The sequence below is a fragment of the Microcaecilia unicolor genome, chromosome 1 (assembly GCF_901765095.1).
Source record: "Microcaecilia unicolor chromosome 1, aMicUni1.1, whole genome shotgun sequence".
In the NCBI taxonomy this organism is placed as follows: domain Eukaryota; kingdom Metazoa; phylum Chordata; class Amphibia; order Gymnophiona; family Siphonopidae; genus Microcaecilia; species Microcaecilia unicolor.
In genome coordinates, this window is record NC_044031.1 from 396177937 (window position 1) to 396203482 (window position 25546).

A 25546-nucleotide genomic window follows, 5' to 3' on the forward strand; every position below is an offset into this window, starting at 1 on the left:
GGCTTGCTTTTGTCAAAGCCCCCTATCAAGCCTCCTGCTGTGTCATGGGATCTCAACGTCGTCCTCACCCAGCTGATGAAACCTCCTTTTGAGCCACTGAATACCTGCCATCTGAAGTACTTGACCTGGAAGGTCATTTTCTTGGTGGCAGTTACTTCAGCTCGTAGGGTCAGTGAGCTTCAAGCCCTAGTAGCTCATGCTCCATATACCAAATTTCATCACAACAGAGTAGTGCTCCGCACCCACCCAAAGTTCCTGCCGAAGGTGGTGTCGGAGTTCCATCTTAACCAGTCAATTGTCTTGCCAACATTCTTCCCCAGGCCGCATACCCGCCCTGCTGAACGTCAGTTGCACACATTGGACTGCAAGAGAGCATTGGCCTTCTACTTGGAGCGGACACAGCCCAACAGACAGTCCGCCCAATTGTTTGTTTCTTTCGACCCTAACAGGCTAGGGGTCGCTGTCGGGAAACGCACCATCTCTAACTGGCTAGCAGATTGCATTTCCTTCACTTACGCCCAGGCTGGGCTGACTCTTGAGGGTCATGTCACGGCTCATAGTGTCAGAGCCATGGCAGCGTCAGTGGCCCACTTGAAGTCAGCCACTATTGAAGAGATCTGCAAGGCTGCGACGTGGTCATCTGTCCACACATTCACATCTCATTACTGCCTCCAGCAGGATACCCGACGCGACAGTCGGTTCGGGCAGTCGGTGCTGCAGAATCTGTTTGGGGTGTAAATCCAACTCCACCCTCCAGGACCCGAATTTATTCTGGTCAGGCTGCACTCTCAGTTAGTTGTTCTTCGTAGGTCAATTTCTGTTATACCCTCGCCGTTGCGAGGTTCAATTGACCTGGGTTCTTGTTTTGAGTGAGCCTGAGAGCTAGGGATACCCCAGTCGTGAGAACAAGCAGCCTGCTTGTCCTCGGAGAAAGGGTATGATACATACCTGTAGCAGTTGTTCTCCGAGGACAGCAGGCTGATTGTTCTCACCTTCCCTCCCTCCTCCCCTTTGGAGTTGTGTATTTCATATTTTTTGCTAGTCATTCAACTGGCGGGAGCGGTCGCGCACGGGCGGGAAGACGGCCGCGCATGCGCGGTGGGCGTGCCCTGCGTGCCGACCGTCCCGCGAAGCTTATTTCCGGTTGGTGGGGGCTGCCGCGGACGTCACCCAGTCGTGAGAACAATCAGCCTGCTGTCCTCGGAGAACAACTGCTACAGGTATGTATCATACCCTTTCAATCCAGAAGAGATTGGTTGGCATGCATCTTTGCAGTTCGGTCCTCCTTGTACCTTTGTGATAGCAGGAAGGGTACCTTGCACAATCTGTTTCTTTTGACAGTTCAGATTTAAGACAAGTAGGAAAAAAATATTGTCTGCAGTACAAAGTTTCTATTTGCTTCCAGTCTAATTTACTTCCAAGTGGTGAATCATTCTCAATTATGGTGGGATGCTCAGTGTTCTCCCAACACAATCTACCCTCTGGCCAATAAGAATACCGGTGATGATGTGGATTAAGCCCTTTGGAGTAACAAGTGACTTTCTTCGCTTGCAAGTCCACTGGGCAGAACTCTTCTGCTCCTCTGATAAGAATGATCAAAACCAGAACTTTTTTAGGGGGAAGATTTTCCTTCAGTATTGAAAAAAAAAAATCTATATCTAATATAATCTTCCGTATGTCCATGTGAGGGGGGTTTATAGAATTCTGCCCCTCACCTTTAAGAACAGTCCTTAGAAAGCCTGAGCCACCCTTAGGAGCACTAGTTCCGCCCAGGAGAAAGTGAGCCGGGAGGAGGGGTGGAACCTAAACTAGGAAGTATATAAGACGGGCCCTGACTGAGGTTAAGCAGACCTAGAGAAAAGAAAGAATTGAAGCCCCAGTGTATGCCACCACCACCACCTATGGTTAAAAATCGTGACCTAGCTGAGGTAAACCGCTTTTGCTTATTTGAGACTGATAAGTCTTGCTCTGAGGTCGGGCTGGACCCCATACTCGAAGAAGAACCAAGAAAGACTCATAGGCTGTGTTTGGGGCGGGGCTGCCCTACCAGCCACAGTTTGTGTTCAGGCCTTGCCAGCCTGAGGCCTGCTTAAAACTGCTTATTGAACTACAGAGATGTTCTATCTTTTATTCCTGGTCCTGTGACTTAACAGGCCTCAGGATTCAATTAAATATTTGTTTTCATTTATATCCCTTTTTCCGGCTGTGTTATTTCACAGGCCCACCCTCAACCCTCACTTGGGGTGTCACATGTTGTGGCAGTGATGGAATATTGAGCTTATTCTGACTAAGGAAGCCGGACAGGCAGCTTTTTATTTTTGTCTCCGGTGGGCTGTGCGGTCCTGGTTGTTAAAGATACATCAAAAACATCGAAAGGCTACTCCAGGCCTTGGGGGAGGGCCTAGAGGTTCTACAAAAGCAGCAGCAGCAACAATAACAGCAGCAGTTTATGCCAGCACATTTTGAGCAACAGGAACAGATGCAGCAGCAAGGGGTGTCCGTGTGCCCAGCCTGCAAGCAACCCCTCCGCTTTCAGTATCAAAAGGAAATGGTACCAGAAGACTACCCGAACTATTTCTTGGCCAATTTCAAGTGAATCGTTCTCTTGCTGGTTGGCCAGAAGTATCGTGGACAGCTTATCCTGCTGGGACGGCCACCAATGTGGAGGTGAAAGCTGCCATCTTTGAGAGGGCGGGCTGCACCCCAGAGGCCTATCGGCAGCAGTTCTGGAAGGGGTCCCTACAAATTTAAAGAAAACTCCCAGAGTTTCTTCTATCAACTTAAGGAGGTTGCCTGGATATAGCTGCAACTGGAAGGAAAGCCAGGTCCAGAGATTGCAAGAATTGTCTTCCTGGAGCAGTTCTTTGAAGGGTTATCCCTGCCTATGAAGTAGTAGGTAATTCGGCACCCTAAGTTGATCCCTGAGAGTGCTTAGAAGCACCTGAAGCCTTCTACCAAGCACAGTCTGAATCAGAACTCTATAAAGAGAAGAAGCAGGCTGGAAATCCTGGGAGGAAAAGGGAGAAAACTGCAACAGACAACCAGGGGATTCAGAAACCGCCCTCCAGCCTGGGGTCTCCAAAGAAGTGATCTGAGTGATGGAGGCCTTCATCTTTACGAACATACTGCACACCTTTACCTCGGTCATGGGATTCATACTTCCCCACCTGTTTCAGGTGTGGGGAAAGACGTCACATATTTATTTATTAGGATATATTTATTAGGATTTACATAGCTAGAGACTGCCAGGATATGACTGAAGATGCCACTCAACACTGCAATTTTGTGGAAGCTTCCCATCTGCGCTACAAGTGGAACTGGAAGGACACCCATACCAAGTACTAGTGGACTTCGGCAGTGTCAAGACCCTTGTCCAGAGAGAGATAATTGTTGCAGTTGAATTATGAGTGAACTATGACCCTAGCATGTGTATATGGTGACTAGAGAAGTGTCCTTCAGAACACTGGTAGGGCAAGCTCATCTAGAAGTAGCATTCTTGCCTTGGCTGCCTTGGGCAGGGATTTTCCCAATTTCACTGCCATCTGGGCCCAGCTGATCGGTGGCCCAAAGAAGAAGGTAGAGTCTTTTCCTGAGATCTTCTCACTAGAGGATTCTAATTTGTATACAGAAAATTCAAAATTGCAGTGAAGATTGTCAGGTCTCTGCTAGTTTCAGCTGGAGGTTGTTCAAAAGACCTCCAGTTGACACTAGCGCAAACCCATGAACATGTGCTTTCTCAGTTGACGCAAATTTTTTCCATGCTATTTTATTACATTGAGGAGCTAAATTTTTGCATTAGGCTTGCAACAGGAAACCATGTGCTAAGCGTTACCACATGGCTCTATTGCAAGTTTACGTCATCAACCTTTTTGTGTTTGCCTATCTACTCCTCTCGCCCTCCATCTGTGTGTGTGTGTCTCTCTGTCTCCCTTCCACTCCATCTCAGTGTGTGTCTCTTCCTCCTCTGTGTATTTGTGTACGTTTCCATCTTCTATTTGTATGTGTCGGTGTCTGCCTGTTTCTCTTTCCATCTCTCTCTCTCTCTCTCCCTCTGTCTGTCTGTGTTTGGTGTGTCTTTCTCTGGTGAGGGACATTGTCATATAGTGGAGGCAGTTCATGCAAATAGAACTCATCCATATTCATTGTGGAAATCCTGAAAACTTTTGTGGGTTGCCTCCTTTGGAGGGCCATGTTTTCACCCCTGCTTAATCATTTCAGGATGAAATCCTCATGTAAACGTTGCATCCCCTGACCTCCCCCTTCCCTAACCCTTTGCCCTGTATCTGTTAAACTTATGCAAATACTTTCAATTACAGAGTGGAGAGCACTTATGGGCTCAAGGTATTTATACAGATAATTGCTTAGTTACCCAGGCAGATTTATTTGAAAATGTCCTCATGTTGCCTTTGCCAGAAAATAAAGAAATAAAATTTAAGTGCCATTGTATCTTGCTTCTTTTATATATAAAGCCACAAACATGGAGAAACTAGATCTGCTATGAGGAGAAAGATAAAAAAAACAAGAAAGTAGCATGATCAACACGACACTTCCAGAACACCGTGTGGATGAGTAATAAATAATAATACTTTATTAAAAGACAATGTTAAAAAACTCAAAATGACTCAAGTTTTTTTAACGAGTCTTTTTCAGTTTTTTAACATTGTCTTTTAATAAAGTATTTTCATTTACTATTTGTCCCCACTGTGTTTTGGAAGTGTCTGTTGATCATGCTACTTTTTTGTTTTTTTATCTATTATATATAATGGATTATGATATTTAAATCTTTCTAAATTTTACTCCAGACAAACCACCAGAAAAATCTCTCTGGGGTGGTAAATCTACTTTTTGGGATGCCCCACCTGTAGCATCTCATATGGCTGTTCGTGCTAACCCTTCACCATATTCTTAGCCTTTCTCTGGTCTGCCTCCAGCCTGTCTGAAGGAGTGAAACCCTTGCCGTGAGAGCTTGGTAACAATCTCAGCACCAGATACTTCAAGCCATGCATTAATACAGTGTGAACTGTGCCTTGATTTTACCATGATCCTCATCGGCAAAAATGGGATTCTTATGGACTGGTTGCCTAATGCAATCACCTGACAACATTTTTGCTCAGTGGCATGCATCTCAAGTCAGGCTGACTCAGCCACTTTAGAGCCTGGGCTTGAAATCAGGCGCACACCACTACTACTACTATTTAACATTTCTAAAGCGCTGCTAGGGTTACGCAGCGCTGTACAGTTTAACAAAGAAGGACAGTCCCTGCTCAAAGGAGCTTACAATCCACTGGACTGTTTAGATCCTGTGCTTCAGGAATTGCAAGTTTGCTGACACAAAGTGGACAATACAATAATTTCCCAGGTCAGAAGGTCCAGAACATTGGGAGGAGTTTGTTTATTTTCAAGGACTTTGTCTCCACCAGAACTGTATAAAGAAGTGCTGGAAACCAAGGAATTACCATCATTCAGGTTTCTACCATCATCCTATCTGCAGTACTGCTGGGGATCTTCTGTATTCATCTGCTACTCTCATCTGCATCCAGGTTGTTTATCAGTCACTGTTTGCAACTCGAAGCTGTCAAATGCGTTTGACAGCTTGCATAAAAATCAATGGTGGTCCTGTGGACTGCCTCCCGACGCCCCCCCCCCCCCCCCCCCCCGTCTTTACAACCTCTTCTCCAAAACAGGTGTCTTGTGGTCCAGTGAACTCCATGCCCCCCCCCCCTTGCAAAATCACCCTCAAAACAATTCCCTAGTGGTTCAGTGGACCCTGCACATATCTCCCACACCCCTATGCCTCCCGACACCCCCCCCCCCCCCGCTTCCCAACCCTCCCCAAAAACAATTCTCTGGTGGTCTAGTGGACTCCGCACCCCATAGCAAAATCACCCCTGCCCTGAAACAAATCCCTGGTGTTCCAGTGGACCCGGGCCACACCCCCTGCACCCCAGCAGAGACATACCCTGGTAGTCTAGTGACCCTGCTCCCCTGCCTGTTCCTTTAAAAAGTTGGTGGGAGGAGGTGTTTCTCCTGCTCTGCCTCCAACCATTTTAAGAGAATCTCTAGCCCACCAGGGTAAATATCTGTGAGGGCGAAGTGGCCTGGGTCCACTGGACCACCAAGGAATTCTTTCATGAAGCTAGGGGGCACCAGTGTGGTCGGGAGGTACGGATTCCACCAGATCACCAGGGAATTGTTTCAGGGAGATGCTTTTGTTAGGGGGGCTGGGGGGTGCAGAGTCCACTGGACCACCAAGAAATTGTTTCGGGAGGTGTGTGGGAGGGTGCCCAGCACAGTAAGCTTTGTGCATTGGGCTGTTAGTTGCCAAGGAGCCTGAAAATCAGTAACAATCAGTAACTCTTAGTAAGAGCCTAGGGGATTTTTTCTTGGAGAACTGAGCTTGGTATATACCCCACACACTTTGTGACAAAGTAGACAATAAGTCTGTTTTCCAGTTCGACAACTGGCTATTTTAATATAGGACTGCAAGGATGTTCTAAGATTGATTGTGTTATATTTATATTTTGCATGTTTTATTCTAATTATCAGAAGGTGTTTGCCCTTCAGATTCTACTTCCTTATTTAGATTACTGCAATATTCTTTTTTTATGTATCAGTTTTACATATTCCAAAAAGTTACAACTTATTCAAAACACTTCAGTTAGATTAATTTTTAAATTGACTCAATATAGTAGTGTTTTGTTGTATATGGCCAAATTACATTGGCTTCCTATTAATGAAAGAATTGTGATTAAAGCAGCTTGCTTTTTTTTTTCAGATACTATATGGGTTTATCTCTGAATTATTGATTAAGATGGTCTTGACTTCTTTGTTTCAATTCTCATCTCTTTTGCTTAGTCGTTTGACATTTTGTCGCCTTGTTTAAAAAAAATTTTTTTTTTTTTTGTAGAATTGCTAATTCCAAAGGTAGTATCTTTGTGGAATTCTTTTCTGGTTTGTATTAGAACTGAGAGGAATTACTGTTCAGGAAGAAGATTTAAGACATTTCTTTATCCTATTAATAATGATTAGATAGGTTTATTTAGTTTGGGGGGGGAGCGGTATAGGGGCAGGGTTAAAATTTTAAAACTTTTCATCATGATTAATTGCGCTTAATCAAGGCATACATTTTTGGGCATTTCTCTTGCCCTTTCCTACTGGCTGTCTCCTGTTGAACACAATCATCTCTATCTCTCTCACCCTCTTTGTTTCTTTCTCTCTCTCATGCCCTCCTCCCAGCCTTCACCTACATTCTCTCATACCACCTTCACCCAGTTTCTGTCATGTTCCCCTCCCCATCTTTCACCCAGATTCTCTCATACTTCTTGATTTTATTTTATTTTTTTTTTATGCAGACCCGACCCCATCTCCCTACGTTTACCTCAACAGCAGGTCTTGAGCTCCGGATTTTCTCTTCCTCTGTGCCTTAAAATCCTTTTTCTTCTCTTGCACGACTGGGTTCTGCAGATACTTGAGCCTTGCTGTGCAGGAAGTTGGTAAAGTCTAGCGGGACTCGAAATCATGAGACTTCCCCAACTTCCTGCATGGCGCAGCTCAAGTATTGGCAGAGCCCAGCTGTGCAAGGGATGAAAAAGGTCTTTGAGGCAGCGAGGAAGAAGAGAAAATCCGGAGACCGAGCTGTTGCGATAAATGCAGGAGGAAGGGGCAAATCTGTGTTAAAATGCTATTAACGCATTAAAATATGAACGCGTTAATAGCGTTTATGCATTAATTGCCCACCCCTACTTTTATTATGTTTTGTTTTACTGTATGCTTTTAATGTGTATTTTTTAGTCTGTTGTATACCGCATTAAAATCTGCAAAGAGGATATAACGGTTAATAAGAATTATTTTGATTTGATTTTTTTATAGATTACATGTGTTTTTTGTAACCCAATCTGTGGGAGGAAAGGCGATGTATCAAAATGTATACAGTTGTGTATACATTTCTTCTTCCAGGGACTGTCACTACTGCACCTTTCCTACCCTGGCTCATAAGGGTGAGCTTGGGCTCCCCTGTAGAAATGTATTAGCTAAGAACTTTGTGCTGGGCAAGTGTCCTTAAGTTTTTAATTCTAAATCTTTGAAAGAATTCGAATGTATTACCTCCTTTAAAAAAAATGTATCAAATACTGTAAAATATTTGGGTATCAATGTTTTGTTTTTTTTAGCCTGAATTTTTAATGCTGGAGAAAAGCGTTACCAGATTGGTATTTGTGTGGCAGGCAGTTTCAAAAGTTCCCTAGAGGGGCCACCTCTGGAACCTGGAGTGCTATTGCTAGTATTTTGTGAAACTTGAGTTTGATTGAATGTTCTATCTGGAGCATGTCTGCCATGACTTTATCCCAATGGTTAAACTAGTCTGCTCAGAGAGACAAATGTAATACTGATAAAGTGAACCTCTATAGATAAACGTTATTGTTGAAATAAATTTTATGCCCAACAACAAGCTCTAAATTTTTTTTGTAAAAGAGGAACCCCTCAGTATGCACTCTTAGGTGCCATATTTCACTGTGAGTAAATATACAGCCTATAATGGCTAAATCGCTTCTAAAGTGATTTCTTACCACACATCCCTGGGTTCAACAAATTTTACAACAATAACAATATTTAAGTCCAATACATAGTTCAAATTCAAAGCCCCAATAATCATTGATGTGTATAAAATACACATTCAAATGCGCAAGCTAATAAAGCTTATCTGTGTAGAAAAGGTTGATCTAACTGCAGGCCGACGAGGTGCCCTGTTTTGTGTCTTCCTCAGGAGCCGTAGCTGTTGGTTCGCTGCATTCACCTGAGGATCATTAATATCTACTAATGATCTCTCGCATCTCAAACAGAGAGGCGTTAGGAGGCTGTGACGTTGACATTTTACCTGAATGTTCTTGATATTAAACTTTTCAAATTTTTATGGAATACTTGAGTTAGAATTTAATGTGGTAACCAAGTTGTCCTTGCTTTATTTCCTTTCTTTTTAGGTTGGTATGTGGTATGGCAGCTATTTTTGTCCAAGTTCAAGTTTCTTAGAGAGCTGGTAGGAGACAGCAGCCCCCTCCACGATGAGCTCTCCGAGTCTGAAGCTGAGCTGGAGACACCTCCCACTCCTCAGAGGTCTAGACTCAAGTCGGCACGGCAACGAAAGGCACCTGCCGAGGAGGCAACCTAAAACCCTGGCATTATCCACTGGGATCCCTTGATAAGTGGTGTACCCCTACAGGGTAGAAATCGGCATTCTTAGTTTATTTTGAAATAATGCTGCCCCAGGACGAAGGGAAAAGATTTGCTGTCGGTCTGTACCCTGAGATTTTTAAACGCACTCTGCTTCAGAGAAGTCATGAATCACAGAACCAGAAAGGAGGGCAAAGGGGACAACCAAACACCAGTAAAGAAAAGATTTGCACGTTGTTCATTGCCATCCAACATGCACTGACTTATGATCTTTGGAGCCTGCTGGAAGAGGAAACTATTCCACACCTTTCTTGAAGTAGATGACTTTGACTCTTGCAGCATTTATGAATGTTTAAATTTTGATAATGGTTATAACAACTGTATTCTGCATAGAGTGTTAGATTTTGCCTTTCATCCTTAAAGGAATTGCTTAGATAGGGTAGAACGGCTTCCCTAAGTTGCTGGACGTTGTGACCTTATCTGATCCAAGAAGATAAATGCTTTATTTTTACCCTTCTTCTTCCCACAGGCATGTGCTTGTCCTTGTACACTCATTACTGGTGGGGAGAGAAGGCTTTTATAGTGCATGAACCAAAGTGGAAAGGTGAATAATGATTTTTGATGAAAATACGTTACACTGAACTGCAATATATTAGTATGGTAGTGTGTGAGTGGTCAGTTTTCAGTTAGAGCTGTAGAATTGTTCATTACTAGAGTTGTTCTCTGTTTGCTAAACTGTGTTAAGATACATGACTGTATGGAGTTACTAATGGACTCTCTTTAGAAACTGCTGCTTAAAGTAGATATACAAATGGTAGTTTTGTGTTCCACGCAGGAGCAAACCACATGACAGCCAGAACTGTATCTTGTATGCTGATGAAGAGTGGGTTTATACCATTCTCTGATTAAGCTGGATTATGGATGGAAGACGTTCCCTTCAGCCTTATTCATTTTAACTCCAAAAGTTGTTCCACACTGATAAGTCTTAAGGGTGATCAAATGAGCTGCTAATGTTGGGCTTCTGGAATGAGCTTATCTGTAGGACCACTAGAGACAGCAGCAAAAGCAACCTTAACTTGTTTATCATTAAGTGTCTGAAAAGACTCTTTGTTCTTGGTGAACTTCAACAGATACACATTATTTTACAGTCTTTATTGTTGAAGGTTTGTTTCATCTGTAAGGTCTGTTCAAAAACTGTTTTCAGCTTTGAAAGTTAACATGATTGACTGAAAAACACTGTAAAACAACTGACATTCTTCCTGACAGGTTTGTATTCAAGTGAATCTTGGCTGCCAACCTGCCCCTTTCCTCCACCCTCTCCTTTTTGTTTATCGGCATGTTTTTGTATGGCCTGATTAGATTGCAAGCATGCTTACATATCAGTCTGCTTTCCCTAGGAGGGGAAAGGAAGAACTTTTTAATTTAGATCAGACTAGGTTAAATCCCACGTACATGAGTCTGCCAGAAAAGCAAGTGGAATTGCAAGGTGTTGGAACAAGGTTCAAGGGTTGAATTCTCTTTGGAACGCAGTGTCATGAAGCCTCTATATTTTCCTCATATTCAAAACAAAACTATTTCTATTCCCCTAAAAATCTAATAAGCATGGATTTTATTGTAGAATTTTTTTATAGCTTTTTAAGATGGCAAAGAGAATACTACTTACTTCATTCCACTGTTTACTGCCTCTATGTGTGTGAGGCAGTGACACATCCATGGAGGGGGAGGGCTGAGCCTCCAACTTTGTGCTCGACCCTTCCCCCTCCAGAACTGCAGCACCCTTTTGCCTTTGCTGGCAGGGATACCGAAGCCCCACCAGCCAAATAAATATAGTGCAGCTTCTCCCTTCCTCTTCGCGCTGCTTCCTTAAGGCAGACATCGGCACCTTCTGCTTTAAGGAATCAGCACAAAGAGAAGGGGTGTGGCAGCACTGTATTATTTTGGTTGGTGGGGCCTCAGCATCCATGCCAGCAAGGGCATTTTTGTCACGTGCAGGGAGGGAGGAGGCGGAGGAAACAATGCATAAGCTCCCCCCCCCCCTCCATTCACCCTTGGGTGCCCCCAGAATTGGAGGGCTGGCTATGCCACTGATGTGAGGAGATCAAACCTACAGACAAATTGTCTTCTGTTCATGTGTGTGGTAAATATGAATAGGACACAAGCAGTTTAAAAAGAAAAGTGAAAATAAAAACTACATAGACATATTTTGGAATATAAGACAAGATAACGTTGTTTAACAATGCACTGATAAAAAACACACAAGGCATTTCACGGTAGAATCACCATTCAGTTGATCGATCAGTAAATGAACTCTAATTTGCAAATATGTTTATCAATCTGGAATGTACATGTGGCTCAGCATAGCCCACTGGAATTAGGGTTGCCATCTGGATCCAGATTCGCCCGTCAAGGTTTATCCAGTCCTGGGCTTACCCCAGTGCATGCAGGGATTTGTAACTGTTAGGGAATCCAGTTGAGAAATCAGAACCATAAGTCCCTGCATGCAGTGGGGTATGCCCAGAAATGGATCAACCCTGTCGGGCGAATCTGGATCTGGTTGACAACCCTAATTGAAGTGAAAGCGAATGATATGTTCCCTTTCACTGATTTGTGGCTCAGTTCAGCAAGAAGGCTGTAGTTGTCAGGTTGCCTATATAGAATTCTTGAAGTGTGCAATAGTGTGATGCATAGAGGGTTGCCCACATCAGAATCCTTGGTTGCTGCTCTGCACTGCACAGAGGGGCAATGTTTTCACAGGCATTTCTCTGATTCTGTATGTCTGAGCAATGTTCTTGACAAGACCCAGTTTCCTCTGTTTCCCCACCACATTCCACATAAATGCACTGTTCTGTAATGAAACCCATAGTGCAAGTGTACCAGTTGTGAGGCTGGTACCATTTGTCTAATTGGATAATTGGTTTGGAGTCTTCCACTTCTTAAAGTGAGTAAAACTTTAAATGTCAGCTAATATGTGTAGAACAAGGCTGTTTAATACGTGGAATGTGTTTTAATTTGGGTAATGTTTTTCTGTTGATTTGTGTGAGTTTTACAAGTTATTTATAAGTTTATTGTGTAGTATTTGATTATGGATGGGTTTTTTTGTACTCAACCCAGAATTGTAGATGGTGTGGACTAGAAATTTTAAATAAATACAAAATGAGTATTATGTAGGATAATACTTCAGCACTGGGACAATATCTAATTTTCAAGTCGTAAAACCCTTTTTGTGGAGAAATGGGTTCTGTTATTTACCCCCTCAGTATCATGATCGCTTTTTTCATATTTTTAGTCACGAATAGATGTAGACATGTGCATATTGCTTCTTTATAGCTTTTGCTTGCTTTGCAGTATTTTTGTAAAATAAATACACAGCCCCTTTCATTTCTCCCACTAATTTTTGGCTTCTTCCAGTTTAGAAATGGTGCAGTCCAAAACCTGGAGGGATTTCTGAGAAGCATGCAATATGGGCAGTTGCGCAGTTAATTTTTCTACTCGGTTTTTGATAAAGAGTTATAATCTTTAAACTTTCCTTAATGCTAACCAGATTGTGGATTGCAAGATAATTCTTTCACCGAGAAACTCAGTGGTTTTTCCCTAATTTACTTGAAGGAAAATTGATGGCTGATAATATTGCGTGCCACTTGGTGTTTTTGTTGCCTCCACTGTTGTGGGTTCTTTGGAAAATCGATGACTACATTTTATTCAGGCTTTATTTCTTCTAATTGTTTTGTGGTTTTCCCCCCAAATAAGTAAAGATTTGAATTTTCTATCCTTGGTGAAGCTAGTACAGCATGAGTGCTTCCATTTTTGATAGACACCATTGGCCTATTGAAAACCCAGACTGGTGGGGAGGATCTTATTCTAGCAATAATTTTAGGATTTATGATACATATCTTTGGCTGCCTTTCTGGTTTTCAGGCAGGTTTCCAAGTAAATATGCCTGTTATTGATGCGCAATTCATTTTTCCATAGGTATGTAATAGGGGCTGTCTTTGTAAATGGATTGGGCAGAAATTTCATATGTGATACTGAGGTTTCAGCGGGTCTGCCAAACATCAATCATATCCATCTATTCAGAGAGCACAGTCCATGTGTATACTTTAAGCGCACACTTCAGCAACTTGTTTGTTTTTTCAAGAGTTGCTGTATTGAATTGCTACTGCTGGCATGTGCAAATTTAATTTTTATGTTTTTTGTTTCTTGCTGAACTGAGCTCAAACTCATTCACCTCAGTAAAGATTCAGCAGTACTCCAGTTTCAAGACTTGCCCTGATTTAACTTCAGAGTGCCACAGTAAATAGCATTATAAGTGACCTATTGTCAAGCAGTTATTAACTGTAGACTACTGAGATGTGCCCTCTGTTTTCCTTGAAGAGTGAACTGTGAAGAGTCCTGGTGGAAATGTACTTTTAGACCTAGTCTCATGAAGAGAAGGTTTTCCATACATTGTAATAGGGCCTCTGCCTATCCAAATGTGAGAGAGATCTGGTATTCAGTTGCATACTAAAAAAAAAAACCCAAACAAACCTGAAAGCAGCATTTGGCTATTAACGGTTCTCTAAAACAAGATGCAAAATGATTTATCTACGTTGATGCTTGCTTGACAGCATGCAGAAGAACTAAACCCTCATCAAAACACAAAATCCAGTTTGTAGATCCAGAATATCATGGAGCATAAAATAATCCAAACGTTGAGTATTTCAGCGCCCTAATCATTGTTTCGTTTTCATGGTGTAATGCTGAAGGCGATCCTAATTTCAGGTTAGAATTAACATTTAAGCATAAGCTCCTCAAGCTAGTCAAGCCACCTTTCATCCTTTCTCCTGATTCTTTACTTGCATCTTGTGTTTTTTTTTTATTTTTAATGCCTTGTAGGCTGGCAACTGGTGCTGGGTTACATAGTCCACAACTTTGGCTCAGTTTTCCTTTCTGCTTTATATATTTTGCATCTTGTTTTGGAAATACATATGGAATTGAAATTTTAATATTTGAATTAGTTTTTAGCTAAAATTCAAAAGGAAAAGTAAATTGACAAAATTATATAGCCCACAGCATGAACGTAATGCCATTAATTAATTAATTTTATTTATAACAGTATTTATCCCCCACATTTTCTAAAGTAATTTGGTTCAATGTGGCTTACATGCTTAAAATGAAAGCGTTAATATATTGTTGTTATGTTTACAATGCTAGATCGGGAAAGATTTGGTCTATTCTGGTACTCAAGATTTCAGTTGTCCTCTGAGGTAAAATTTTCTAAACAGGAAGGTTTCGAGCTGTATACGGAAGTTTGAGTAGGTGCTCAGGGTTCTTAGAGCTTTGAGTAATGAGTTCCACCATTTGGTGCTTTGATAGGGAAATCCCGCTGTGTTCAACTGACATATCTTGGGTAGTGACGTGTCAGAAAGTTTCTTACTCCTAATCTTTTGTTTCTCAGTGGTAGATTAATCAAGTCATTCATGTAGGCTGTGGTGGCACCAAAATTTATTAGGTAGATCATGGTGCATAATTTGAATGCTGTGCGTGCTTTGATTGGGAGCCAGTGAAGAGCTCACAGTAGTGGGCTGGCTCTTGTCGAAGCGTGATTTTTCTGAAAATCAGTCTTGTGGTTGTGTTCTGGGCTGTTTGCAATCTTTTTAGGACTTGTTGCTTGCAACGGACTATATGCAGGCAGCAACAGGCTGTATGTGTGAGTACCGTTGTTTGTACTAGCATGCGGAATACTTCCTGGGGCATTTGCTTCTTGGGTTTCAAAAGTTAGTTTCTGATCTACAACAACCCCAAGATCTTCAAGTTGTCTGAGGTGGGGGGGGGGGGGGGTGGTATACTATCTTATCTATGGTGATGATGGAGTAGGATATATGGTTATATGGAGACATAACAGCTAGGAACTATGTTTTATCTCTGTGCAACTTGAGCTTGAATGCCCTAGCTCATGATTCAATGGTGTCTACCCCCATTCTGAATCCTATCCATGATTTTGTTCAGTTCATTTTCAAAGGGATATATATGGACATTTCATCGGCATGTATGAATGGGGGAAGTCCTTGTTTTGCTAGTACCCTAGCTAATGGTATCATCATGATGTTATCCAGTATGGGCGATGTGGGGGAGCCTTGGGGAACTCCGCAAATAGCTTTCTAAGAGGATGATGCTACGTTATCCATTTTAACTTGCTATGATCTGGAAGTTAGGAAGTTTTCAAACCATCAATAGCCATAATAGGATTTGATGGTCTTACCATGTTGAAGGGTGATGACATGTCAAATTGTAAGAGTAAAATCTTTTTGCCAGGCTGATTTCTTTCCTAAAGTTGGCAATGGGTTTAATTAGAACTGTTTTGGTGCTAAATTGCAGCCTGAAGCCCGATTGAGAGTTGTGAAGTATTGAAGTTAGATAGATATTCCATTAATTGATTGGTGACAATTTCTTCCAAAATTTTGTCTGTGAGGAGATGGAAGCCACCAGCCTATAATTTTTGATATTGCTTCTGCTAGATTTCCCATTTTTTTGGATATTACCTTTCTCTTTGGAGAAGAGCCCCTTTGATAGCATAAAGGATACATATGCTGTGAGGTGTTCAATACAATAGGCAGGCGCTTTTTTCAGTAGATAGCTTGGGCAGATGTCCATCATATAATGAGCCCTGGAGAATTTAGTCACCGTATGATGAACGAGTTCTGGGTTGGGCTGTTCAAGTGTGGTCCATACTCTTGTTAGCGACCCTTGCTTCATCATAACTATTTAGTTTGTCCATGTAGTTCCCCAGATCACTTCCTCCATTCGAGGATTCTTTTCTCAGGCCATTTATTTGTTTTCAAAGTAAGTAGCTAATTCATCTGCCCAGGTAGGATCTCATTTCTTGTCAACATAATAGGCTGTTCACTAAACTGTACATTTTTCTGTTATTCTTATAATCTGTTCCAGTTTGTTTCCTGTAGAATTGGAATTTAGTTTGTCTCAGTTTAACCTTGTATTTTATGGATATCTTCCGTAGTATTTTATTTTCTTCTTTTTTTATTTTTATGCCATTGCCTTTCAAGCTGTCTATAGGATCGTTTCAATTTGTTTAGTTCATTGAAAAACCAGGGTGCTACCTTTTTCCTGCTTGTCTTTTTAATTCTTATTGGGGTAATTTCGTCTAGAGCTGTCTGACATCTATCTTCCCACCGACATCTGTCTTTTGTGAAATTGATAGATTCTGCTCGTAATGATCAATGATCGTCATACATTCTTGACCAGAATGTATTGCTATCAACATTACCATGTGTTTTGTTTGACCTGGTTGGTATTTCGTTCTGGGTTGAATTCTCTTTCCAGTTGAGGGTTAAAGTTAGCCTGAAATGATCAGACCATGGTACTTCTTCCCATGTAATGGCCTCTGTTTTCAAATAGTGGGTCTGTATGAATCTGCAAGCTAGCATGTCCTTTGACATGTGTTGCCAGTGTGGGTGGATATTGGAAATTCCACTGTTGAAAGAAATTGTGGCAGTCTCGGTGCTCTCATTGTTTGTGTTGTTTAGGTGTTATTTTAAGTCTCCGATTAGCAACACATTAGAATAGGTCACACACATGTTTGATATGAAGTTCAATTGCACTTCTGGCCACCTCTTGGGGGGCCAGTAAACTAGGACACAGCACAACCTCCTCCGTTTTTTCTTGTCTTTCGTCATATAGAAATCCTTATATCCTGGGGGACATAGTTTGTTTAAGATTGGATCCTCTTTGGAGCATAACCATGTTTCAGTTATAAATAGGATACCTAAGTTTTCTTCCTCCATCCTATCTCTGATGGTTTCTTTTTATTTACCACTGATCGGGTGTTTGCATATCCTACCGGGATTGGTAGATAAGCTACCTTGGGTGTGTCTCTGCAGTGAATCTTGGTTAGGTGGCATCTGCCTACGTTGTGTTTCTTAATGCTCTTTTATGTCTGCCCCATGTCCCCTGTGTTTCAGGAGTGTTAGTGTTACGAGGGGTTGTCACCCCTCCCCCCCTTTGGGATATCTTCTTTCAGACTGTGTCTTGTGTGATTTCTGTAGCCCTCACCTTGGTTAAGGGAAGAGGAGCCTATCACAGAACATAGGAAGAGCAGTATGAGTAAGAGTTTTTTTAAAAGGCAGATTTCTTTCCATTCTCACCATAAAGCCTTACTGTGATCTCGGGGTAGTTTGATAGTATTTTGTCTTCAGTTGCTTACGAAGGGGTGTACAAAGGGGTGGGGCGGTCCCCTCTGACATGTTATGTCAGGTGTGGCGCTGAATTTGAATGGCATTAACGGGCACTCTTAGTAATCACAAAATGATAACGGTTAATATCATCTTTTTGTTTTAATGAAATGTACCCGGGCCAGTTTTCATTTTTTGTGTTGACTTAGCAGTAAGTGGATTTCACTTGTTTCATTAAAAGAAATAAAGGTCAAGCAATAGTAATCCACTTGAAGTGAACATAGATTGTCATGCATTTGCTGTTAGAAGTGTTTTTTTTTTAAACTTTTTAATTTATGGGTTAAACAATATTTTGGAAATAGAGGCCAGGTGCACTCTTAAGAACTTTTCTTTTCAAATATGAACATTGCTTAATTTCGGAGGTCATTTACTATCGGTTAGCGCGTGTTAACACCATCAGTGCATGATATATTCTGCAGGTATTAGTGTTCATTAACCATTAGTAAATGACTGCCCGGTTAAGAAGATGTTTACCTTTTTTGATGTTTAAAATTTGCACACAAAGGTGATTCTCTGCCATTCCTTTGTTCTGGATTGGGGGGGTTATCGTCTGTGCAACATGAGACCTGTCTACAGTACATTTGTATGTTGAGTCTATAGAAGGGTCTTTAAACCACTGTTAAAGACCAGATGAGGAATGTATGAAATTTGTCACTTGGCCTGCATCAGTGTTAATAACATTTTAAGGTACTGTATGTATGCTTTTGTGGTTTGTATGGATCATGGTTTTTTGTTTTGTTTTGTTTTTTAAGTTTGAACCAATTGCACATCGTAATAAACCTGATATAATTAAACTGCTGTAAATGTATTTTTCTGGTGTTAACTCCCCAGTGATCTTTTCATTTGAGTATAGTTACAGATTCTAGCATTACTAGCTGGATGAGCAGGGTCCCAGGCTGGAAAAGGAGATGGCGTACACACTTATGCCCTGTCATTTTCATTTTGGAGCACAGTAAATGATTTCTTGGGGGAAGAGCTGAAGGAACTGAAGATATTGATCAGGGCTTAAGGGGACATGCCTGTGACCATTTAATATATATTGGTGATACTAATGCATCTTGTTTGGTGTGTTCATAAGATGTCAACCTTATGACGACTATCAAAGAGTTTTCAGAGTTTGACTATCACAGATAGTTTTCCTCAGAACAGCAACATATGTAAATTATTAAAAAAAAAAAAATATATATATATATATAATTGTAAACTTTGAGAGGACAGTATGATCCTCTTTGTTTTGACAATTCAGAATGGTCAGAGGACATACTTCATTCATGATGTATCATTATCTGTGCTGGCTGAATTGTACCCTAGTTAAACACTTGCAAACTGTATAAAACACAGCCATTTGAATTTTCTGCCATGTGCATAAATACCATCGTGTCACCCCCCCCTCTCCTCTGACTTCTAATTCAGTACAGGATCCAATTCAGGATCCGGACTCTAACTCACAGAGCTTTATCTACAGTAGAAGCCAGACTTGGAATGACTGGAAGTTTTGTTTATGCATATTTAGATTCCTGAACTTCCTTCTCAAGATGATGATATTTTTTAATGATATTCTTTGGAAAGGCTCTGCTGCTTTCAAGACAGAGAGCCTATTGTCTGTACCAATGAGGCTACATCGGAAGGGTCTAACTTGACCAGCACCTCCCAAGTGGTTTTCAGTGAGACTACAGAAATAGGTATAGATGATAAATTTACCTGTTGCAACTGAAGCACCCTTTTCTGTCTGCTCTACAGAAGCATGATTCAAAACCAAGGAACTGCTTGCTTGGGTTGGCTGCTGTTGTGTTCCAACTTCCACTCAGTTCTCTTACCAAACAGTCAAATAAATAAATCATACACATACATATCTCTATCAAACTACTACATTATAATAAATAATAGAACAATAGAGAGAATTGGGTTTTTAAAAAAGTTTTATTAAAGATTTACAATCCTGCCTATCAGGAAAGTGTCTAGGCGGTTTACACTCTAAAAGGTACTTCTTGACTACTAAACATATAAATACTGCAACAGTACATGAAGAGAAGGAAAAAGAGGTTGAACTACAAAGTTTATAGGAAAGTGAGGGGTGGGGTTTAAGAAAGTGAGTAGGGAGTGCTGGAGTTAGAAGTGTCAGGCAGGGTCATCCCCATGGTCTCTAATTATAAAAGTTAAAATGCATCCATGAACAGGAAAGTCTTGAGGTCAGTTTTAAACTGTTGTGGGGAGGTTTGAGGGCAAAGTGGTTGTGGCTGTTTGTTCCATTGTTCTGGTCCCTGTATGGAGAAAATAGCTTTCAGAGTGTGTTCATATCTAATATAACGAAAGGATGGGAATGGCTTGCAGGTTTTGGAACAACGAATGAAGACATCTGTGGTTGGTATATGGGATCAGTAATCGTGAGAGGTAAGGTGGTTCATTAGATTGGTGGGTCTTGTGTACCAGCAGTATGATTTTATAGATGATATGATGGGAAAATGGAAGCCAGTGTGCAGTTTTTAAGAGAGGGGTAACATGATCATATTTCAATGGGCGAATAGAGTGAATTTGCATGAGTTTATAGAAACTTGATCACAGTTGAAATCTGGTGACAACATGAAAGGGGTTTCATGTAGATAAAATGCTCAGAATTTTATTATTTTGTACTTGAATAACAGATGTTGAGTTGACAGTTCAGCCCCTGATGCAACCTTTTTGAAGGCGAAACATGGCCACATCAGGCACCTTGAATAATAAATGGTTTTCTCTACAATTTGTTGATCTACTCTGCTTTTTCTGTGGATTGAGTACATGCAGATTGCTGCCTCTGTGATTATATCACCATAGACTTATTCAAGGGTGTTATTGCCTCTTTTCCCTAGACATCCGAGCATCTTTCTGGTTTTTGCCATCACCTTGTCTCCTTGTGTAGCAATGAACCCAATATCCTGTTCTTTTGTGCAAGAAGTACTCTACCCCATCTACTGCACTACTGCCTTGATTTTTGCAGCCCACAAATGCAAACAACCTTTTAAAACAACTTCTATCACCTATGGCAGCTTGAAAAGATGAGTCTGACCACAGTGGTTCATGCTGTGATAACATCATGACTGGTCTGCTGTCACACCCTGTACATTGGTCAGATCAAAAAGAGTTTGCACCAGCTTCAACTAATTCAGAATGCTGCAGCATGGCTGATAGAGGGCTGCAAGATACATGACCCCTTCCTACATAAATTACACTGGCTACCAGTACCTTACAGGGTTAAATTTAAAATTCTGTCTTTGCTTTTGCAAAGTCCTCAGACAAAATCGGCCAGAGTATCTAAAGAGCAAGCTAGTTCTCTACTCACCTTTGAGGTATCTTAAGTTCCTTTCAAGGTGCATCACTTTCTGTACCCTTGTCAAATAAATTGCACAGTGTGATAGCAACCAGTGAGTCTTCTCTGGAGTAACCCCTAGACTCTAGAACTCTATCCCAGAAGGACTGTGCTACACTCACTATCTCTACTTCACGAAGCAGGTGAAAGCTTGGCTTTTCTCCCAAGCCTTTAATTCACGTGGCAACTGACTATCCACTCGGCATCTGGACAAAATTGCCACATACCTTGTAATTAACACCAATTCCTCATATCTTATTCAACTGTACCTATACTTTGCCTTCAATTTAGCCACCCATCTGTTTATCTTAATGATTTTGTCCTAGCCAGCTTATCCATTTATGGCCCTTATTTTAAAAGTCTTATTCACAATTTGCATAAGTAAAAAATTGTATGTATACATGTTTATTGAATAAATCTGTAAACCCCAGTTTTTAGAATGCCAGCATTTACACATGCATATCTACATTATTCCCCAAATTCTATAAAATTTGCTAAAAATTGTGCAGGCAAATTTGGGTGTGCACCCAATTTGTAAGTGCAATTTAAAGAGCCAATTAGTGCCAATAATTGAGAGTTTAACAAGCAGTTATTGGTGCTAATTGAATTTAATTAAAATTTATGCACGGGTTCAAAAAGGAGGCATGGTCATGGGGGGGTCATGGGCAGATTGGGGGGCATTCCCTTAATTTATGCTCATTGTTATACAATAAAGGAATTCATGACTAATTTAGGTGCAGGGATTTACACCAAGGTTTTGTTGGTGTAAATGGTTGCACCTAAATGTCGTTTGCGGTGCTAAGCATTAATCTATAAACGGCGCCTAACTTTAAGTGCATATATAGATAGCTAAGCACAATTTTTTTCAGCACTGACTTTTTTAGGTACAATTTATAGAATATGCTCCTATGTGTAGATTGCAAGGAATCACCCTTTGGTTGTGGTCAGGATGGGGCTTGGGTGGAACTAAATTCTACATGTGTATTCCCCATTTCAGAAAGGAAATATATGTGTAGCCATGTATCAACATCTGGATTTGCAGCTGCTCCCTTTCACTTGTAAGTTTGTAAAAAGTGTTTGAGCCAGCCCTCAACAGGAGGGATTAGGAAAGTTCTCCCCTCTTCTCTGGTGCTTCTTTTTCCTTCCAATTTAAACATAAATATTGGGAGGGGAGGGGTGTAGCAACTCTGAATGGAGGGTTAATATTGAAGCTCCTGCAACCCTCGTTGAAATCTGCTAACATTGGCAATAATTTGCAGTATCACCCATCTTAAAATTAGCATCTGTTCTGAGTGATCATTGGAGAATGTCTCAGAAGACTAAATTGCTGGATGCAAAAGAAAGTGGGAAGATGACGTCATATGGGTAAGGAAGGCTGCCTCATGCCGTGTTTCTCCAACTCTGGAATCTGCCTCCGACTTAGTCTGCTCAATCTACCAGGGAAAGTAATGATACTGGTAATCATGCTGGTCAAGACCAAAGTTTTAAACATTAGCAGAGATTTGAAAGGCCATTAACGCAGTGAAGATGATATACTGGACAGAATCGGTATGTACAGTGTTATGGAGTCAGGGCCCCATGTGGAAGATGTTGAGCAAGTGGAACAGCAGGCCAATTCCATCACAGGTCTGCATGAGTGCAATGATACTCTTCCTGCACAGCTGGAAGATCTACAAAATAAACTAGATGATTTGGAAAATTGAAAATGGCATGTTTGATCAGAATTGAAGACTTTTACACATTGTCACACTATATAGGAGCGATAAGAATTGTGAACGAGCATTTTTTTTTTTTTTTGCATCTGTTACTAAGGTTTACTAGAGACCCCTGATACAGGTATATGCTTATGCTGAAGCACAGCTGTGTCAGGTCATAGAACTGATGCTGGCAATAAAAAATAATTGGTTCCCATTCTTATTGTGGGCTCCACTTTTTCCTGTCCAGACACCCAAATAATAGCAACATTACATGCTACCAATCCCAGAAGAGAGCCTTGTATGCCCAAAGATTGGAAGGTGAAGCGAACCAAGATGTACCAGAGAGGGAGAGAGCGGGCACAAGAAGCACTAGGGACTCCTCAGAATAATAAACTCAGAGATGTACAGGTGCGTTTCTTTAGATATCCAGATAAGGAGTGCATTTTGCAACTTGCAAGACAAAAGGTGACTCTTCCCTACAATGAAACTCCAGTACAAGTGTAGCAAGATCTCTCTGCTTATGCTTTGCAAAGGCATCAGGCAGTGGTCTCCAACATGCAGTTCACAAAGTCTTTTGTTGCAGCTTTCAAATATATGGCTAAAATTCTCCTTAAGTCATTCAAATTCATCAGATTCAATCTTGCCTGTTTGAGTAGTGCATTAAATATCAGAAAAAAGGATTGCCATAGCTTAGGTATGGATGTGGGTTAGGTGGTAGGTGTAGCTTGCCCCAGACAGTTAAGTACATAAGTAATGCCACACTGGGAAAAGACCAAAGGTCCATTTAGCCCAGCATCCTGTCCACGACAGCGGCCAATCCAAGCCAAGGGCACCTGGCAAGCTTCCCAACAGGTTAAACAGTCACTTCTCAGAAATTCATTATTTAGGTTCCAAGTAATTTCTTCTACCTTACTGGAACCTCCTCTTCACATAAGATTTGTGTAACAGCGTCCAGTGAAGGCCACTCTACTTAAACCTTCCCTGGGTACTGAAGCCAACAAGATATGCTGGAAGGACCCTTGCCTTCAGGACCTTCCCTTCCAGATACCTCTTGCTTTAGGGTCTCACCAGGAAAAGCGCTGAATTGTTCTAGCTAAGGGAATTTAACCTCGTCTTTGCCTGAGCCCCGCCCCTCTGAAATGGCAGGTTTAGCACTACCTGCTGTAAGGCTGAACTATTATTACTTCAGAGAGGGAGTGTTTCTAGGGACACCTGCCACTCAATCGCTCACAGTCCCACTATCAAAAGTATGCTGTGTTAACGGATGGTTCAGCTGCTAGGACCGGAATGCATTCAGATTTGTTGGAGTTTAGAAGATTTTGGGAAAGTCATGTCATTCATCAGGAATCATTATGTAGCACCTATTTGCAGTTTGATTTGGTTGTGAAATGTGGTCATAAAAATTATTTACCTTATTTGTGCAAGAGCATTAAATCCTCACCAGTTTTGTGCTTTTCTAGGTTCTCGAGATGCAGAGTATGGAAATCTTGTTTTTCATAATGATGTCAGGTGGCTTAGCAAAGGGAAAATTTTGGAGCATTTTTATGTGCTGCTGTCACACAGGGAATTTCTTGCTAAGAAAATCCAACACTTCGATGAATTATCAAGTTCTTTGTGGTTATTGAACATGGCCTTTCTAGCTGGTATTACAGATCCATCTCAACCAATTCAGTTTGAAATTACAGGGTTCACATTTCTTCATAGAACTCTAAAGCTTTCTGAAGGCATTTTATTAAAAAGTTGGACTTGTTTGTTTGATCAGAATTAGGTGGATAAATGAAGTATTTTCACAGTTTAAAGCAAATATCAATGAATACATCATCTCCTCTAAAGGAAGAAGAATAAAAAAAATGCTATTGTTTTTCTGTCATGCTGGGGGAAACTAAAGCAGGAATTGGAAAAAAAAAAAAAACAGGTTTATGGATTTTTCACAATCTAAACCACTGCTGGACTTTGTCCTGAATCAATGCGTGGCAGATCCAGAGTTAATTTCTAAGGTGGCAGCTGACTGTGGGCTGGTAGACAATCATTTTGAACTGGAGATCATTGAACTTCAAGAAAACATTAAACTCAGCGGCTAAAGCTTCTGTGATTTATGGAAGACTATTCCTAATTATCCTATGTGTTCAGTGAGTGCAGGAAAAGTTTCTTCATTGTTTGGCTCTACTAATCTGAGTGAACAGACTTTTTCCAACTATGAACATTTCAAGTCAAAGCTGAGGAACAGACTAATTGCAAACAGCCTCTTAAGTCTTTTACGAATTTGCTATGTTGGCAAACACTATGCAGACACAGTTGTCTCATTAATGATATTTGCTACAGTTGACAAGCCAAATATATCCTATTTGTGTTATAAAATCAATATTTCATGTTTAATAATATAATCACTTGATATTTTAACTGTAAACAATCTCTTAAGTGTGTTATTCAGGTGTGATTTATGATATTTGCTACTGTTAACAAGCCAAGATAAAGTGAGTTTTTAAAATATATCCTTGAAGTGTAGAATCAAGCAGGTCATGGCGGTTTAACAAAATTAGTAGTATTTAACTAGTATAGGCTTAAATGTGTAAGCCTGAAATCTTTTGGTGGCCCTCAGAGTTTTCTCGTATTGTGGTCCTTTATTTGAACAAGATTGGAGACCACTGGAATAGGGCAAATCCACCTGTAACCACTGATGCCTGCCAATTAAATGCTTGTTATTGCCAGCTATTGATTATCATCAAATAAGCCAATTACTTTGTGCAAATCTTGGATCTGCTCACAAAATTAAGTTCCCAACTTTGGGCAACCTATACAAAATTTGGGTGTATGGTAGCTTGGAAATACTCTGGGCTGAGGAGGTTCCTCGTGAAAATCCTAATACAGGTTTACTTTCTCCAAACCTCTCCTCCAGAGGGATCTGCTCTTCAAGTCTCTTATTTTTAGTTGGGCTTTCTGAGCCTTTACTCAGTGTCCTTAGCTTGGGAGTTCCTTCCTCAGTGTAACTCAGCTCCAGGGCTTTCTATCCTTGTAGAATTTTTGGGACTTTCCTCATCCCCTCCTTTTCTTTTAAGGCTTGATGGTATAACTCTTTCTTCCTTCTGTCATAATAGGACTGTAGTGGGGAGCTGCTT

General features: G+C 41.0%; 1 protein-coding gene across 2 annotated transcripts in view; it reads left to right on the forward strand.

The window, feature by feature from the left end:
- The window catches only part of SMIM13 (small integral membrane protein 13), a 57792-nt gene extending 34464 nt beyond the window's left edge, over positions 1-23328 (forward strand). Inside the window, exons 2-4 of one of the 2 annotated variants that reach the window (XR_003943017.1) lie at positions 8976-13092; positions 19513-19517; positions 23318-23328. Coding sequence is in view for 1 of the 2 variants with exons in the window: in XM_030211017.1 (XP_030066877.1) it covers positions 8976-9163 (188 nt within the window). In the remaining variant the exon portion in view is untranslated. Of the gene's footprint in view, positions 1-8975; positions 13526-19512; positions 19518-23317 lie in introns of those variants that run through there. The other variant, XM_030211017.1, reaches the window with a different exon arrangement.
- Positions 23329-25546: the final 2218 nt, after the last annotated feature.